The following is an 18,294-nucleotide window of genomic DNA, read 5'->3' as shown; positions in this document are numbered from 1 at the left end:
ATAATCACTGTGAAAGGTGCTTCAGAAAGCATTTCTGTTCAACCTTAGGATCTCTTTAATTTCTAAGGTCATAAAAAGAAGTGTCCAATTTAAAGAGAAAAAAATTATGTAAGTTCAAATACCAAAGGGTAAAGATGAGCTAATATTGTCTGTGTTGTAGTTATATAAATGGAACAAATGAGAGAAAATTAGTGATTGCTTCTAAACTGTCACTGAAAATATGCTTTAAGGGTTATTGCAGTCTAGGTATTTTTAATTTTTCCTCTGGTAATAATACACATGGTTTATGCTAAAAAAAATACAATGTTAGGAAACTCAAAGGTTTTCAAATACGGAAACTGTCTGGGTTGAGAATAATACAGAAATAGGTGAAGTTTATGGGCTAGTAATTTTTATGCTCTGATGTGCTTTAGAGACAAGAAGAGTGGGCTGAATTACCAATTCCAAGTTCCAAGATTTTCCTCTTTAACTTCTGTGCTCAAATTCTTACCGACTCAATGAAGTCACCACCTCCCTGTCAGGTAATATGTTACACATTTTGAACTCCTGAGATTAAGGCCAATTGCTCCTGAGATTTATATTTATAATTAAGCAATGCTAAGCAGGTCAGGTACAAGTTATTAATGAAGAGAAAGACAAATGTTGCCTGAGGCAAAATTTGCATAAAATCTAATAAATGATTCTCCTAACTGTGCAGTGTGGACCCTGGGGTCCCATGAGGGAGAATAAAGGACACCACTCAGCTTTCCAGGTATTCCCCCATTATGATATAAAAACCTACTCTGATATTGATAAGATAAATTCATATACGTCTGTAAAGACAAATATCCTTGAGATAAAGCAAATCTACCATTTGCTTAGGAGAAATGGTTTTCAGATTACCTTCTTATAAAAAGTAATTTGACCTCTCCCCACTAGCCCAAACACTGAGACTTTGAAAAGATAAAGAAACCAATTTGGAGCCCTTTTAAAGGATTTATTTGCTAAAGAATTGCTTTAGTCCACCAACAAGGTGAACTCAGGATTTCCATTTTTAAAGGATTTTGCTCCCTGCTTTATATTTACAAGTGCTTCACCATTCAAAAAGCAATTCTTTTGGCCAACACTTAGCATGTCTGGAAGAGGTTACAAGATATTAGAATCTATAGAATTAGATGTTTAAAAACAGAAAAAAAACCTGAACATTTAAAAATTTCTCATTTGGACTGGTGCTGAGTTGAAGTAACATTCATCTTCAAAAAAGAACTGTTTTAGGTCAGAAATGCTGAATTTTATAACTCCAGATCCTGACCTTGGACTTGACTGGTGAGGATCCCATGCAGCGCATGAGTGTCAGCAGAGACGCCATTCAGATGGCCAGTTCCGGCATGTGTCTTACCTGGTTTGTGATTAAACCCAAACCTCCTGGTTCTCTGATGCCAATTGTCTTAATCTAATTCTCAATGCTTTTTAAAAACAAACAAACAAAAATTTTCCCCGTAAGATCATACGTTTAAATATTTGTTGCTTGTGGATAGATACAGAGAAACCGAGTATGGATGTGAATGAACAATTCAGCAACAGAGCTGTGCCTCTCTGGATGGCTACGTGAGCTATGAGAAAGGTCCCGCGCTGGCTCTGCCGGGGCTGTGCACGCCAGTGACCATCCAGGCAAGGTCAGCCTGAAGATGGTGTGAACCCCAGCAGCTGCTCGATGGGTTTAAATCGCCACTCATCTGCCTCCAGCTCTTCTACCAAACCAGCTAGTTTTTCCATCCGAGCAACTTGCTGATCTGTAACGAGTCAAGGAGGTAACATATAATACAGCTTAAGGTATTTCTCATGAGACAGTCACCAACCACCATGATTGGTTAAAAAATGATTTCTAGAAGTTTTTCCCTCACTATTCTAATGATGGGTCTTAGTCTATGTTGTTCAGAAGACTTAATCTTAAAAAGTAGTACCTATTCTCCATGTCATAGTGATGTGTATAAGATCCTATGGTTACAGGCAATTGCAGCTTCCCCCCCACCTGATGCCTTCAATGGAGAAATGGTCTGCTGGGGAACAAGTTCCCTGATGCATGAATGAAGGCCTGGTGAGGCATGATGGGACAGAAAAGGTGCTGCGAGGATCTCAGAATCCAGGTAGGTCATGAAGTATTACAGAAGGACTTGAAGATGAAGCTATGATAACCAGTAGAGGACAACAGTAAAAGGTTTCAGAAAGGAGAGGAAAAAGCAACACAAGAGGAGTAGGAAGCATTAACTCCCCTAGAAAACTTAATCCTTTTGACTTTAACTTTAAGCCTTAATGTAGACGTATGTCTGGATTAAGGCTGTAGAATGTTCTTGCTTGCAGGTAATTTAGAAAGTCCACTTAAACAGCCTTGCTGAATTTCGGGAGTTTGACAAGAACACAATGATCTTTGTGAAAGCCCTTTTATACCCCACCCCACCCCAGTACATTTATTCTCAGAGTTAAGTACACAACACTCATATGCTTACCATGTTTCACCTGTTTAAGCGTAGATGCCACTTGATAGCTGAAAACAGATTCGCAAAGGAATCTCTCAGAGCCATCTACAGACAAAAGAGAGAAGTTTTAACTTGCCCTAAGGGTTTTATGGCTCCTGTAAACCAAGTAAACATGTCCATTCTTTTCCTTGCTTTTACATTCAGGGTCTACTTTTCAGTGTTTAAAAAGAGGGCCTCTGTTTCATTTAGAACTAATACTACTCTGCATAAAAGCTACTTCTATACCTAGAATATTAAAATAGTCCCTCTACTTGTTTAAGAGTTTAAAAATAGTGTTTATAAAAACAAAAACAAGAAACCTCAGTCTGATGTCCTGGTCAACATTTCCCCCCTCCCAAGCTGATAGTTTCTTCATGTTCTCCTCTTCTGTACGCGTATGTCAGGCAAACACTGACAGCTGACACATTTGGCCCGGTGACCCCGCTGCTATCAAAACACAAAACTCTAAAATCATTTTCATTCTAAAAAGTACAGCCAAGGGAAAAATAGCTGTTGTTGATTTTTAGTGTATCAAATTACATCACTATGACCATGTCAAAACACTGCTGGGAAATTTCATTCTGTAAACGCAAATTGTAACCTTGATTTTCCAACTGAACCAAAACACTGCAATTTGGTTGGCGATAACAGTATAGTGCAGTTTCAGAACCTAGCATTGTACTGGTGCCAAGAACTGGCAATAAGAAGGTAGCTAACGCAGTCACCACAGCACTTGGAAGATGATTGTGAAATTTGAGCTAGTTCATGTTATTCCTTGTCAGGCAACGGCTGAAGACAGCAAAACATACCCCAAAAGACATAGAGCTCATGGAAGAAAATAGGACTTTTAGAAGGGTAGCTCGACAAGGTTCCTTATTGCAAAAATTCTAAAACAAATGGAGGGCAAGGACACAGCTGTCTTTTTTTTTTTAGGTGGTAGTTCATGCCAGCACTACTAGGTGCCAAGCACTCACCCATCAATCATGGGTTTGTGTGTCAGACAGTATTAGGTGACACGGAGTTAGGACTGACCATTCTGGCTTCATGCTGTTTCACACAAGGCAGACCTTATTTCAGAAGTCATGGTAAACAATACGAAAACGCACAGATATTGTGTCCAAATGGCCTGAATATACAACCAAGAGGGCTTCTGTCCCATACTACCTTCAAAATTGATGCAAAAAAAGAGAAATGAAAATATAATTATTTTCATACATTTATACATTATTGCAAAATATAATCTATTTCATAAAGTGATATGTATTTTAGGTCGAGTGTTCCATTCTTTAAATTCAACCTCTATTCTACATACTGTGATATATGGGATATGATCCTACTTCCTCCTCCCACCCCCATTAAGTCATCTGTGAGCAGATCATCTAACTGAGCAAAAAAATTGTATTTTCAATTAAATGAATATTATACTGACTGTCCAGTTTAAAGATCTAGGTGAGCTAATGATATCACTGAGTTTTTTAGATAATTGGGCAGCAAATAAGTATGAATGCCACTATGAGAAGAGGGACTGTGTGAACATTTGACACCAATGAGGCCAATTTATTATGACTCTTATGTGTAGATATGCCAGTGTTCCTTATCCTATTCATACCCTGGCTTAAAGATTCAAATTATAAGTCAATTTTATTTTAGAAAGAACAAGCATAGAGAATTACAGCTCACTCCTCAGGGGGTTTGATCCTGAATTATCTGAACTTTAGGATCTTACACAAGGCAGTGGGGGTTATGGACTAAAAGGATCAGGGACCAAGATGTAGCTGGAAGCTCTAGGAAGTGCTGCCTTCCACTTACATTTAATCACAGGTGCTATTAGGATAAAATGTTTAAATTATAGTATAAGGTTGGTGCAAAAGTTATTGTGGTTTAAAAGGTAAAAAATAATTGCAAAAACTGCAATTACTTTCGCACCAACCTAATATTTGCATACTTCCCTTGGTAATAAACTTCAAAGCAAAAGGATGTAGGCTAATCTTTCAAAAAGGTACTCTATATGCCTTTCTATATTCCTTCGCCGCTGTCACTCTGCCACTCTATATGCCTATGGAACACACTTTTGCTGATTTGCAGCTCTGTGTTAACCACAAAGTCCACTGCTTCTTAGCCACATCCGATTAAATGTGATATCTGTACCAATTTAAAGCCTGGAATTTCTCCAGAGAGGAGTCAGCCTGGGGCAATCTGTCTTCCATTTAGAAATTGTAATCAAACCCTTTGTAACACACCAAGTAGCAATACATCAGCTTTCCTCTTAAGAGACAAGCAAAGGTTATAAAGAGGGAAAAGTTCAGTAAATTGCCCAAATCTAACACCACTGCAATTCCAATAAACAGGATGCTAACAAATTCACTTAAAAGAATATTACCTCACAGCAGGAAACCAGACAAGGTCACATAATTTATACTTCAGTGGCCTACAATGTCACTAAAATTCAGCCACTTCTGGGCTGGAAGGCAGTGTCTAATTTGCTCATTAATAACTGGATAAGGACAATCTTAGCCACGGGCAGGAGAATGCTGAAAACTGCTGTATACTGCTTATGTGAGGCGTCTGTTATGAGAGAGTAAGTAGGTGCACACAAAGGTTAATTCACAAGGTTAACTACAGGTTATTTGGGCTTATTATCCTAGACTTAGGAGGATGAGAGATCAAGTTGAACCTGTTAAGATTATAAATGCATCCAACCTTGATTCCTGATTTTGTTCTTTACCCTGAACAGGCAACCCTTCCTACTCTATTTTCATATTCAATTAAAACTGTTAAGAAAAATGGTCCGGTACATTGTGTGTTAATTGCATAATAGTATCACTTATAAACAGGGTAGAAGATGCTTCCAAATCTACTATCTTTATTAACTCACATTTAGGAATACTAAATTTTCAATTTAATGTTAAATTTTTAGTTTAACATTCTTGAGTTAACTGGGATAGTTCAGGGATTGCCATCTCTAATTTTTCATTGTCTGTCCTTAAAGTGTAAGCATCTTTAAATATGGGTGAAACTTTACATCTGAGAAAAAGAATCACAATTGTGCACTGTGAATTTAAACTTAATATAAATTCACCCTGCACTAGAAAGCCAACCCATTCCTTCATAAAGCACACTGGGATGGAAAAAAAACAGACAGAACTATATTGTTAGAACATCAACATTCAGATTAATTTCAGAAACCTTTCTTTTTTAATGTTTCTAAGTAATCTGGTGTATACTGACAAAGAATGCTGATAGCTTTGAGACTTAAGAGGTACCTCCAGTATTAAATTCCTTCTGTAGCTAGAATTTAAATGACTTCAATCTCAGAATCCATTGTTAAACATTGATTCCTCTCCTGCAGCTATAAAACTCATTAAGCAGTTTAAATGCCTCCAACTTTTTCATTTGTTTTGTGGGGAACTTCCTTAACACCAGGTCTCTGCTGCGTATAATTGAAGTCATGATATATTTTTAGTGCCAAATATGGTAAACAAGGCCTCAATTGTTTACTCCCTCCAGACTCAGTGATACTAACTTGAGTATTTAGTTAACATAATGGAAGAAAATGAAAAGGTAAAGACAGTGGTATTAATAAATACATTGCAGATGTATCACTAACTATGCTACCTGGTTGTCTACTCTACTAATTATGATTTGAACCAATTCGAGGAAGCCTTATGGTCCCAGTCTTTCTATGTTTTCCTGTCAAAATGATTCTTCTGTTTGCCCTGGCTTAACACAAAACTCTGCTTTTTATTATACCTGATATAAGTGAAAAAGATCACCCCCCAGAAACCGATTCCTAACTATAGTTTGTAACTTTCTCAGAGACATTTCCAGATTAAATGTACTTGTTGCTGAAATTTGCAATATTTAAAGCAAAAAAGATCTATAATTAAGTACAAAAGTGCTAGAATCAAGTAGATTTTGAGTCCTTAATAGGTTCTTTGCTGATTTTTTTCAAAGTATGATGAATAGTTTAATAATTAAGGACCATTTTCATGAGATTCCCCTGGATGTTAGTCAAAAATGAAGGTTTTCTGGGGTGGCCGGTTAGCTCAGCTGGTTAGAGCACGGTGCTCATAACACCACGGTTGCCTGTTCGATCCCCACATGGGCCACTGTGAGCTGCGCCCTCCACAACTCGATTGAAACAACTACTTGACTTGGAGCTGATGGGTCCTGGGAAAACACACGTAAATAAATAAAAGTAAAAAAAAAAAAAAAAAAAAAAATGGTTCCTGTGCTGGATTAATTCAGAATCTCTAAGGTGGGCCAGAAATGTGCATTTAATGAGCTCAACAGGTGATTTTTATGCTCCTTATTAAGAATTCATTGATGTAGCTCCTAAAGTGACATGAATCTGATGAATTCCAGATACCAGTGCTGGTTCATGCTTACAGCCTGTGCCCTGATCTTGCCCAGACAGTATGCAAATGTGTGCTGAATAAGATGGTGGGCAGTATGAAACACAATTCAGCTCCAGTGCTAGAAAAACCCCACAGCAGCACTGCTCTGCAGTGGGCCAGCAGTCTTCTTCACATATAACAGAAGTATGTTAGTTTTGATTTCCTCTCAGAACCTTTTTGTTGGGGTTAATCTATCTGTAAATAAACCATATAACAACAACAAAAAAAGACCTACTATAATCATAGGGAGACAGATAAAGCAAACTGGAACAGGACGTCAAGAGAATTCCTGGTTCCTGAGCTGACTTGGTCTTTACCATGATCACACCACTTTAACATTTCTGGACCTACATAACTCTAGATGACCTCCTTGATTTCCAAAGTGTTTTTCAGCTCCACAATTCTGATTCTGGAGAGAGATTTGTGTTTTAAAGATATCATTTTGAAATGGGGACAAAAGATGAAATGTAGAGCTGAAATCAGGGCAAATTCATCTCTAACCCACTTAATAGCTTCTTTACAATTAACATTCATTGCAGGTCTGAAGCCAATTATTCAGCAAAAAGCAGCATGAGATCACCTTCTAACATCTCTCCAGCTCCTTTGGGGTAGGTGAAAAGGGCTTTCCGTGGTGGGGCAAGGTCGGAGACACTGAAACCAGATCCAGTGACAGAACTTCCACTGACCCCACCAGCTGAGGAGGAAGAGGAAGAAGCAGCCATTTCCTCTTTAGTAGAATTCTCACTTCACTACAGAGAAAGAAAAACAGCAGTTGGCAAGTTTATGGGAGTGAGACTGACAACATTTCATTCTAGCTGCCATAAAAGCCAGCATAAGTTTAGTAAAGAATTAGCTACCCTTTTTTCTACCCTCTCTACTCCCACAATTTTTTATTGCTGCCTCAGGCCAAAATGTCACTCAGAATTTAAGTGAAGATTATGTTTATTCTTAGTTTTTCTACTTAAAACTATTTCCTACCATTAGCAAACTGTTCATGTCGCTTGGGATTGACTGGGTGATTTATGGGTTATGAAGGGGTGACAGGACAGTGCCAAGGTAGCAATTTGATTGAGGAAATAAATTATATGAGGATAAAACAACCATGCCTCATAGGACAGTTTGTCTTGGATACATCCTGACCAAGCCACACCAAAAATCCACTTAGAAAATTTTCCAAATAAAATTCCAGAATAACACTGTGTTCTGTTCCCAAGGAAGGGGAATTGGTTAGAAAACACATATTGGCCCTTTCATTAAAAAATTTAAAAAAAATTTCATCCAAATGTAATACGCAAGTTGATCACTTGGTGGCGTCCCAAAACTGGAACAAAATAGCTCAGGAAGTGACCTCTGATTTCATGGCCTATTAGAAATAGAGCAGCTGTGGTGGTTAACACTATGTCATTTCAAAAAATCAGAAAGTCCAAATGTAGATGAGAAAAATCTATACTGAATACATGACTCCTTATGAAAGTTCAAAAAAACCACACTACTTTTGCCATAATAGCTTATACCATACGTTTACAAGTCTAAAAAGTGTGTTTTCTTTAAAAAATGGTCTAGTCCACTGTGCTAGCAACTTTCTGTCATTATGGAGATGTTCTAATGCTCTATTTCTGCACTGTCCAATATGGTAGCCACTAGCCTCATGTGGCTGTAAAACTAGTGTGATCGAAGAGCTGTGTTTTCAATTTTATTTGATGTTAATTGATGGCTAATGGTTAATTCATGTTAGGTGATTTTAGCTCAATTAAAAAAAGATAAAAATGACTTTAAACCGATTTTTAAAAAATGACTTTCCCTCTGTAATGATCAGAGAGAATTTTAGCTGAATTTTTTTTCTTGCTAATTATGAAATGCAAAAGTTTGTTAAAAAAAGCTGAAACTTGTTTTTGAAAAAATAGACAAAATGAGGAAATTCTATGCAGTTATAAATCCTACATATACATAATCCAGTTTCCTAGCAAGGAAAATGATATCCTGTGCATTTCTGAAAATCTGGCTGTTCTGTTTCTTTAATTTGTGATGATGATTTAAGATTGTGGGGGAAGCAAAGCTTAGTTTCTCATTTCATTGTATGTCTATAAGTAATACTGATTAATACTGAAGAGGGATAGGGGAACAGTAAGGAAACCGCTATAATTAGAATGTCAGCCTACTTAAAAATCAGATTGACTAATGACATTTTCAATTTTGTATTAGAGCATCTTTCCTTTTTTCCTCTGAGCTCTATAACTTTGCAAATTATATTCATATCCATAGAGGCAACAACTTTTCAAGTTAGATTCATATGTAATCCTTTGGACCACACTAGCTCAAAATATAGCCTGACAAGTTTTTAAATGCTCTTTAAAAAGAACTTAAGCACTAATGGACCAGGTCCAAATTTCTAAATGGATTCCTGCTGGGATCTAAATAAAGGATGCAGACAACTTAGCTATCTTTTGAAGAGTAGTGCACTCTTTATTTTCCGTGAGTTCAGAATAGAACCCACTGTGAACTGTTTATATATCTCACCTAAGACTTAAAACTAATCTTTTTCCCACACCCTGATATATGCTTTATTCAGTTGCAAATGCAAGGGATACTTTATATTTTGAAATCAAGTTGCTCTGCAGAGCACTTAAGCTACTCTGCCAGTGAGGAAAGACATCAAAGGCTAGATACAGTGTAACTTCTAAACTGAATATAATCAAAGAAATTTCCTTTCATTCCATTTTCTTCCAAATTCAGAACAACTATCGTTCAATACACAAAACAGTCAGGGCTGAAAACTGGAGTGCAGAATTAGCACAAAGATAACTGTAACACAAATAAGCAGTTTTCTGCTGAGGTGGAAAGATACACTTAAGTAATTTCCAGCTTTAAAAATTTAGGTTAAATTTTGAATGCTATCAGCAAGCAGGTGGTAACAGGAGTTAAAGTGAAACTAACAAGAAACCCTAGTTTGTAACTGCTCTATAAAGGCAGGCGTTCTGACAGATCACCAGAACCAAACAAAATGCTAGCTCTATACTAAGTAGCTGTTGATTTAAATAAATGCTTGCTACATGACTTAAACATTTCACAGGACCACAAGATTCATTAAAAGTCATCTAATCCAACTCCCTCATTTTATAAATAATGAAACAAAACTGAGGTGTAGAGACTTTAGCTTATTTGCTGTGACATTTTTCAAGCAATGGCTTTATTGGCATGTCATGGTCCATGTGAGAGGTGAAATACCGTGTTTCCCTGAAAATAGGTCTTATTTTACTAAAAGACCCGGTCTTCTTTTACTATAATATAAGACCGGGTCTTATATTAATTTTTACTCCAAAAGATGCATTAGAGCTGATTGTCCGGCTAGGTCTTATTTTTGGGGAAACAGGGTAGCACAGTGGTTAAGAACTCAGACTCTGAAGCCTCTCAGCCTGGATTCATGTCCAGGTTTTGCTACTTGCTGTATGATTCTGGACAAATCACTTAACCTGTTTCTCAGCTGTCTCATCTCTAAAATAGGGATAATAATAGTACCTTAGAAGTGTCATGAAGGTTACTATAAAGCATTTGGAACAGTACAGGTACCGTAAACAATAATGCTAGCACTTCAAAATCACTAACAGATATTTACTCTTGAATCCTTTTTTCCCCCTATGCAGATCCCAGTTTTTACTATTCCTATTCATGGGAAAAGTTTTAATTCTCTCCATTTGATATTCAGCCAGTGAGCTCCTAGAGAGGAAGGAGTCTGCTCAGAAGAGGGAAAATGCCCTCTATTAATGTACTTCACACATTATTTTAAGGTTCATGATCCTAGGAAGAATCCCTTGATCTAGGAAAGGGGGAAGGAGTTGTCTTTCTACCCCCAAGGCCTAGCACAGAACCTGCATCACATTCCTTGAATGAATGATGAAGATACGATAGAACACGGGCTAGCAGCTCAGCAAAGGTTATGCAGGGGCTAGAGAAGTTTGGTGTCAAGGGTTTGTCCACTACTGTTTTCTTTTGCTTCCGGATTCTGCAGCACTATTTACACAACTCGCTCTCCCACTAGGCTGCCAGCCCCAAGGTAGGCGGCTCAGTATGATTTTGCTGAATGAATAAATACCGATGATGAAGTAACCTGGAGTTTGGCCTTATCGGGGAAGCTAGGAATATTGGCAGTAGATATCCTTATAGGAGAACAATGCTATTTTGGGGGCCACAGCATGGCTGCTGCCACACTAAGATGATAAAATATTTACTTCATGTACGACAGGGATGACCTCGTATTCATAAACTATTTTCCTTCCTACCAGATATATACCTATTTTGTTAAAAAGAAAAATCTCCTCTCCAAAAGACACTGAAAGAGGTACGGTGGGTACAATGGCAAATTGTAAGCAATCATTAGATTTCATCATCAACAAATCGTTCCACTGTATTCCACAACAGCTGGATTACCATTCAAATAGATGTTGCAAGTAAAACCAGGTGGGATGCAAAGAAAGGGGCTGGACAGCGGAGGGGTCAGAACACCAGCGGTTCCCAAGTTTACTCCAGCCAGTTACCCTCTCCAACTCGATCCCCAGGGGGCGATGCCATGGGGCGCTGTCCCACTGCGCATGCGCCAGGCTATCGGCCCGCATGCGCACTCAGCCCACCGCGGCCTGAGGCAATTTCCTTACACGCCTTCTGCGGCAGGCTCCTGTTTCTCCACCTATCTACTCCATTTTATTAGTCCCTACAGGTAGGATCCCAGGGATCAACTCCCTTTCCACAAAGTTCCCGAGGGTCTTTGACTCTTCGGCCACTTACCTCAGCGGTTTTTGCACTTTCTCCCACAGCCCCGCCCACAGGGCCAGCCGGAGCCGCCGCGCTGACAACGACTAGGACAGCGGCGTGCTCGCGCCCGTGCTGTGGTGGGCGTGGCCGCGGTGGGGAGGTGCCGGGGGACGCGCTCCCGTGGACTACTTCCGGGTTCTTTGCCTCCAGCCTCGAGGGGCTTTACGTGAAGCGGCGCGCTCGTTTTTTCACCAGCTTTGGTGTACTGTTTTTTTTTCTTTTTTTCTCGCTTTTATGATTTTAGGGCTTTAGCTTCCCCCCCGACATTGCAGGCTTTCTGCTTTCTTCTCCCAGTCCAAACCACCACGAAGCAGGGTTAAATGGGCCATTTGCCTCTTCTGAGCAATCCCGTTGCCCAGGGCAGGAAAGAGAAGGCAGATGAAGAGTGTTCTGTCTCTGAGGCACCTCTCTTCTTCCCGAGCTCATAGTCTGAGGGCCTGACCTTGGCATTAAAGTCTTTTTATTTTTTGAGAGGTCCTGAGGGGAATAGGGCACTAGGGTGTAAAGTCATTAAACTTTGCTGATAATGCCCCCTCTTTCTCCATTCAGGTCTGTTTTCCTTCTATGTTGTTATTTCTCACAGCACGAAATCTCTCCTTGGTTCTACAAGCAAACTACTAATTAAAGTGCCTTCCTTGCTGAGGGTTGGAGTGAATATTAGTGTATTTATTAACGGTTGATCCGTTTACTGTGGAATTCTTTACGCATTTTGGGCTTCAAAACTATCCAACCTATGTGAAAGGAACAATGGTTGACCTTAAAAACAGTCTATAAGCGAGCCTTGTTTCCTGAATTACTGATTCGTTAAGTAGTGACTAGAAGCTTGGCTTCTCAGTGAGTGGTGTACAGTTGGCTGGACAGTGGCCTATAGAAATTGGTTTTAAGAACCATGTTGGTTAAGTCATACTTTACTTGTTTTCATAGGCAACTGGATCTAATTGTAGGGTGTATATTTCAAGCACCTCTGTAAGTAGTTAGGGGCTCTTTTTCCCTTGAAGGATAAGTGTATTAAATATCCCTAATTCTCTTAATTATGCTGGAGAGAAAGGGTGAATTGCAAATGCTTAGATAAACACAGAAGTTTGCATTTCACTCCTTTTAGTTTAAAATAATAAATAGATCTTCATTCTCTCTTTAAAAATCATGGACAGGCTGTATATAAAGGTTTCAGTGTCTTTTAATTACCTTTTTTTGGAGTGCTGAATAGTTTACAAATTGCTGTCTAGAATGAGCCAGGAATTGAATAGTGTAGTGGAATATGCATCACTTGTCTTAAAACAGTTTACAGGTAGGGGAAGTCTAATAAACAGTGCTGCTTTTGCTACTATGAACTGATGCCCGATTATGTCCTTTCAAAGTCTGCGTAATGATCCATGTAATAGAGAGAGGGTTTTTATTTCTCATTAAAACAAAAGGTAAGGTGATCCTTTCTTTTTCAAGATTTCACTGGAATATTACTTGGAGAAAGTATCATGGAAGTTCTGCGCCCACAGCTCATAAGAATTGATGGACGGATTTATAGGAAGAATCCTATTCAAGAACAGACTTACCAACATGAAGAAGAGGATGAGGACTTCTGTCAAGGTAATCCTAGTGGCTCTTTGGTCAGACAGGAAGTAAAATGTTCTCTGTCAAATTGTAGAAGCAATTCTTTGTTTTGTTTCAATGTATTTCTGTGGGAGCACCGAAATTTGAAATGATTGGTCTCTCATAGATCCATTTGTGTTGACGTCTAAGAGGACTGATGAGTTTGATGAGGTGTCTCAGGTGCAGTTCATAAGTCAAGTTATGTTTCATGCTTGTACAGAGGCTTAAATGTAATAAGAGGTAATGCTAGTTACAATTAATATTAATCATTAATATTCTGTGACAAAATTAACTTCCTTTATCTGTAAAGTTGTGAAAGTAATATATATGTATAAATTATTGAAATAAATGAACACATTATGTAAAGTACTTTATCTAGTGCCCAATAATGTTAGCTGTTATTACTGTTATTTTTCTCTTCTTCTTTGCAGTCATAAACAGGCAGTTCCAAATACACAATGAGCATAATTTTATTACTATGTAGGGATAATTTTAAGAAATAAATTCAACAGTCAAAATGGATTATAAATATTTTCAGGCTAATTACCTTTGGCTTGGTTTAATGCATAAACAAGCAAAGCCTTTCTTTCAGGTTCTCTGCTTCCTTTTCCTTTTGCTTCATAAAAGTTTTTTTAGGCTCTAAGACTTGGGTGTTAGTCTCCCCCCTAATGCTCCCCTTTATTTCCCTTCATCCTTGGGGCCTTGAGCTCCTTTATTTCACCCTCCGCCTTTCTCTTTCTTTCTGCTGTATGGAGAAAGTTCTCCCAGTGTTATTATTTCTGCTTTATTCACTGAAGTAATTTTGTGTCTTAATATTAAAAACAGCTGAGTTATAAATTTTGAGAGGATAAGTTTTATGTTATGTGAATTCTATCTTCATAAAAAAATAGTAAAAATTTTTTTATTGTGTCTTCGCTTTCTGGGAGAAAACAGTTGGGAGAAACAGTGGTGTGTACATACTTTTCCAAGATTCCAAGACGGGAGGATTTAAAATAATCTTGTGTTTTTTATTCTTTATTTTTCTTCTACAAGTAGGTCAGAAGGAATGTCAGAGCAGTGTTCTGCAGTGTAAAGTGTTGGGCTGTTCCGTGTGTGTGTGTGTGTGTGTGTGTGTGTGTGTTGCTTTTTATAAACCTTGAGAGTGGTTGACAGCTGGGAAGACTGTTGTCCAGAGCAGCAGCTCTGAGCAAGATGTTACGGTTTCTGTCCAGGCTTCGTGGAGAGTACAGAAGAACCCTGTGATGGCTACGAGGTGGTGCAGACCCAGCAAGGTTTCCAGTGTACCGTGAAGGCCCCCAGCCTGCTCTACAAGTGAGTGAGCCCCCTGGCAGCTTCATGGGGAGCCCCTTCCGGGAAACTCAGCAGGAAGCTGACTCTTCTCTTTTCCACACTTAATTTCAGTGCTTGATTACTAACGACAAAATGGTTTAGTGTTTCATGTCCTAGAATTTCTAAGGACTGATTACAGATCAGTTTCATTATTCCATATGTATCACCAATTCCTGTTGATTTTACCTCTTAAAGAACTTTTGAATCCACCACTTATCTCTTTGCTGGTCTCTCCACATTGATTCTTGCTCTCCTCCCAATCAGTTCTTCATATTGAGGGTGGAATAATCTTTTCCAAAGGCAAATCTGATTATTTACTACCTCTGCTTAAAATCCACCAACATCCTCCCATTGAAAATGGAATTTTATTTTCTTAGATTAATGGCCAGACTCTTTTTTTTTTTTTTTTTTAAAGATTTTATTGGGGAAGGGGAACAGGACTTTATTGGGGAACAGTGTGTACTTCCAGGACTTTTTTCCAAGTGAAGTTGTTGTCCTTTCAATCTTAGTTGTGGAGGGTGCCATTCAGCTTCAAGTTGTTGTCCTTTCAGTCTTAGTTGTGGAGGGCGCAGCTCAGCTCCAGGTCCGGTTGCCATTACTAATTGCAGGGGTCGCAGCCCACCATCCCTTGTGGGAGTTGAACCGGCCACCTTGTGGTTGAGAGGACGCGCTCCAATTAACTGAGCCATCCGGGAGCTCAGCGGCAGCTCAGCCCAAGGTGCCGTGTTCAATCTTAGTTGCAGGGGGCGGAGCCCACCATCCCTTGTGGGACTAGAGGAATTGAACTGGCAGCCTTGTGGTTGAGAGCCCACTGGCCCATGTGGGAATTGAACCGGCAGCCTTCGGAGTTAGGAGCACGGAACTCCAACCGCCTGAGCCACCGGGCCAGCCCCAATGGCCAGACTCTTGAACATGGTTTAGCAGGCCCTGCATTTCTCAGTCTCATCTCATACCATTCTTTCCCTGGCTTTGCACTGAAACCTAACTGGTTTTCTCCAGTTCCTCAAATGCATCATGCTCCTTCCTGTCTTAGAGCTCTGGCTTATGCTGTTCCCTTTGTCTTATAATCTCTCCTCTTGCTTACCTAGTTATATTCTTCTTCCTTAGGGGAGCTTGCTTTGACACCATCATCCCCACCAACCACATTCATTATCCTACTATATGTTTTTATAACACTGTCTACTTTTCCTTTGTAGCATTTCTCAGTCTTGTGTTTATATTTATTTCTGTGCTATTTGATGACTCTTCCACAGGATAGGAAGCTTCTTGAAGGCAGGCATGTGTCTGTCTGTTCCATTAATCCCCAACGCTTATCAAAGACTGATAACGCTTTTTCCAGGATCATCTTTATAAATTGCTCAGAAACTTGGTGATCACTTCAATCTGTGCTTTCGTACCCACATTCTGTCCCATATTAACCACTAACATGGCTAACTTATGTGGCTACCTGGCTTCTTTGGGGCTTACACCTCTGAGGGATAGGCTAGTCTAGAAAGTCCATAAATTCTTTTTCTGTGTTGTACCAGATGAATTAGGTCTGTCCAAGCAACTCTGTGAGAGGAGATCTACAAATACGGACGCATATGCCTTTAGGTTCAATAGGCAATAATTTCATTTTCATTAACTTTGAGAGTAGTATGAAATACCTCATAAGGATGAAATTCTTCTCCTGGAAACCCTGACAGCTCACTTTCCTCTCTGGGTCCAATGACATTTTCTTCTAAGAAATATGATTTGAGAAAGTCGTGGCTCAGTTTCCTGATAAAAGTGGTGTAACACGTCTTATTTAATCTGTATGTCTGCTACTGCTAAGGTGTGTAAACATTCCTTAATATTTGATTCTAACTTGATCTTATGAATATATTTGAAATACTATGTACCAGGTGACTTGCATATTAGATTAGATATTGATTCTGCTAAATCCTAATTAATAGACAATATAGAAATTACCTGTCTAAACTAGGTAGTGAATGTCTTGGACTTTCCATGTAAACTTCTTTTGAGTCTGGCCGTGTTCTTAATTGGAAGGATGCGTCATGGGCTTAATGAAGAGTTCAAGGACTGTCCTAAACTATGTGCCAGTCGCTGGGAAGCCCATTTATATATGATCGCATTTAATCCTTACAACAACCTTATGATACATAGGTATTATTCACTCTATTTTTATAAGTGAGGAGATAGGCTTACAGTGGTTAAATGACTTGTCCAAGGTTTGTTTGACTCTAAAGCTTCTTTAACCTCAACCACTTCCCTTTCTAAGGTGTGTAGACTATTAATAACACTTTGAGCCAACTACTTCTTGTGATAGGCTTGTCCGCTAACAACGTGCTGTCACATAGGAGCCTGGTTGAAAGCAGCCCTTGTTGATAAGGCCTGGGAAGGCAAAGTCCTGACGGAGTTGACACAATAGAATCTCTAGTCCAACACAGAAAAACCACATGGAAATTGTGGAGTTCTAATCCTCTTCTAAACATCTTGTTTTTTAAAAACTGCTTTACTACAGAACAACAAAAAGAGAAGCAAAAGAACTAAATAGAGCTTTTAAAAACCAAAAAAAAAAAGGCAAAAAAACTGGCTTACTACAATAGATCTTAGTGGAAATCATCAGGCTTGGTTAGCCCATCTAAAAACAAATGCCCAGTTTTAGACACAGTCACTTAACGCTATTGTGTACTGTGATTGAAATCATTTGAGCCAAAATATTGTTGATGATGGGAGAGTTTTTTCTCTTAACTTTATAGTCCTGTGATGGCCTCTTATGCTTTATAGACTCTGAAACTTCTCCCCTGGGACCCAGTAGTCGCATTCATTTATGTGGGTTCCAGAAGATAACCTTGGATTGTCAGAATTATTTGTACTAGGAGGGCTGGGCAAGTAATGTAAATGAATTAATAGGTGATGGAGTAGATGAAAGAGACAGTAGGAAGTGATGGGGACTGTGACAAGCTCCTGTTCCATTTTTAGGGATGAGAGTAGGCTCCCTGCCTGTTGTTGCCATGAGTTGTCAGATCTTCTAATTTCTCTAAAGAAACTGGACATATAAATTTTTAGGAGAAACTTCCCAATTTTGGGGTGAAATCTCCCCAATAAAACATGTCAAAGTGAATTCAGCCTCCTGAGGGTTATCTGTTTACCCTCTGTGCTTTTCAATCTATCCTGAATGGAGGCCCCTGCTCTTTGCCAAGCTCTTCACTCTTATTTAATTAGCCAAGGATAATTCCCTTAGATGAACTCATAAGGACAAGGGTCTCCCCCTCCTCAAACTAGTCGCATTGGTTGCTGGAATTGCATTTGAGACTATGCCAGCTTTCCTTTCACAGAACTGCAGACCCAGTTTTGATCTAAATTTTTTTTTCTTTCATTTTTTTGTTGGGGAATATTGGGGAATAGTATGCTTCTTCAGGGCCCATCAGCTCCAAGTTGTTATCCTTCAGTCTAGTTGTGGAGGGTGCAGCTCAGCTCCAAGTCCAGTTCCCCCATTCAGTCTTTAGTTGCAGGGGGCGCAGCCCACCATCCCATGTAGGAATTGAACCAACAACCGTGTTGCGAGCTCACGCTCTAACCAGCTGAGTCATCTGGCCACCCAGCAGCAGCTCATTGTGTCCAATCTAGTTGTGGAGGGCGCAGCTTACTGGCCCATGTGGGACTTGAACCTGCAGCCCTGTTGTTTAGAGCTCACA

At 39.2% G+C, this 18,294-nt stretch overlaps 2 protein-coding genes across 4 annotated transcripts in view; one reads left to right on the top strand and one right to left on the bottom strand.

Moving 5' to 3' along the window:
• Window positions 1-961: 961 nt before the first annotated feature.
• Window positions 962-7,614, bottom strand: ANAPC16 (anaphase promoting complex subunit 16). The gene is made up of 3 exons (XM_019745953.3): window positions 7,473-7,614; window positions 2,487-2,561; window positions 962-1,772 (listed from the first exon to the last, which is right to left on the bottom strand). Exons 1-3 carry the CDS (start codon window positions 7,612-7,614, stop codon window positions 1,657-1,659), a joined length of 333 nt encoding a protein of 110 aa, XP_019601512.1. The 3' UTR covers window positions 962-1,656.
• A 3,874-nt stretch (window positions 7,615-11,488) lies between these two features.
• ASCC1 (activating signal cointegrator 1 complex subunit 1) overlaps window positions 11,489-18,294 on the top strand; it is a 91,004-nt gene continuing 84,198 nt past the window's right edge. For 2 of the 3 annotated variants that reach the window (XM_088792053.1, XM_088792052.1), the window contains exons 1-3: window positions 11,489-11,603; window positions 13,139-13,282; window positions 14,497-14,596. In XM_088792053.1, the coding sequence (XP_088648179.1) occupies window positions 13,171-13,282; window positions 14,497-14,596 (212 nt within the window). In that variant the 5' untranslated portion in view covers window positions 11,489-11,603; window positions 13,139-13,170. Of the gene's footprint in view, window positions 11,604-11,770; window positions 11,902-13,138; window positions 13,283-14,496; window positions 14,597-18,294 lie in introns of those variants that run through there. The other variant, XM_088792051.1, reaches the window with a different exon arrangement.

This window comes from Rhinolophus sinicus, chromosome 15 (genome assembly GCF_057876585.1).
Source record: "Rhinolophus sinicus isolate RSI-liver-muscle chromosome 15, RSI-T2T, whole genome shotgun sequence".
NCBI classification, from domain to species: Eukaryota; Metazoa; Chordata; class Mammalia; order Chiroptera; family Rhinolophidae; genus Rhinolophus; species Rhinolophus sinicus.
Note: the sequence above shows the minus strand (reverse complement) of the source record. Positions and strands in the feature narration are given on the sequence as shown.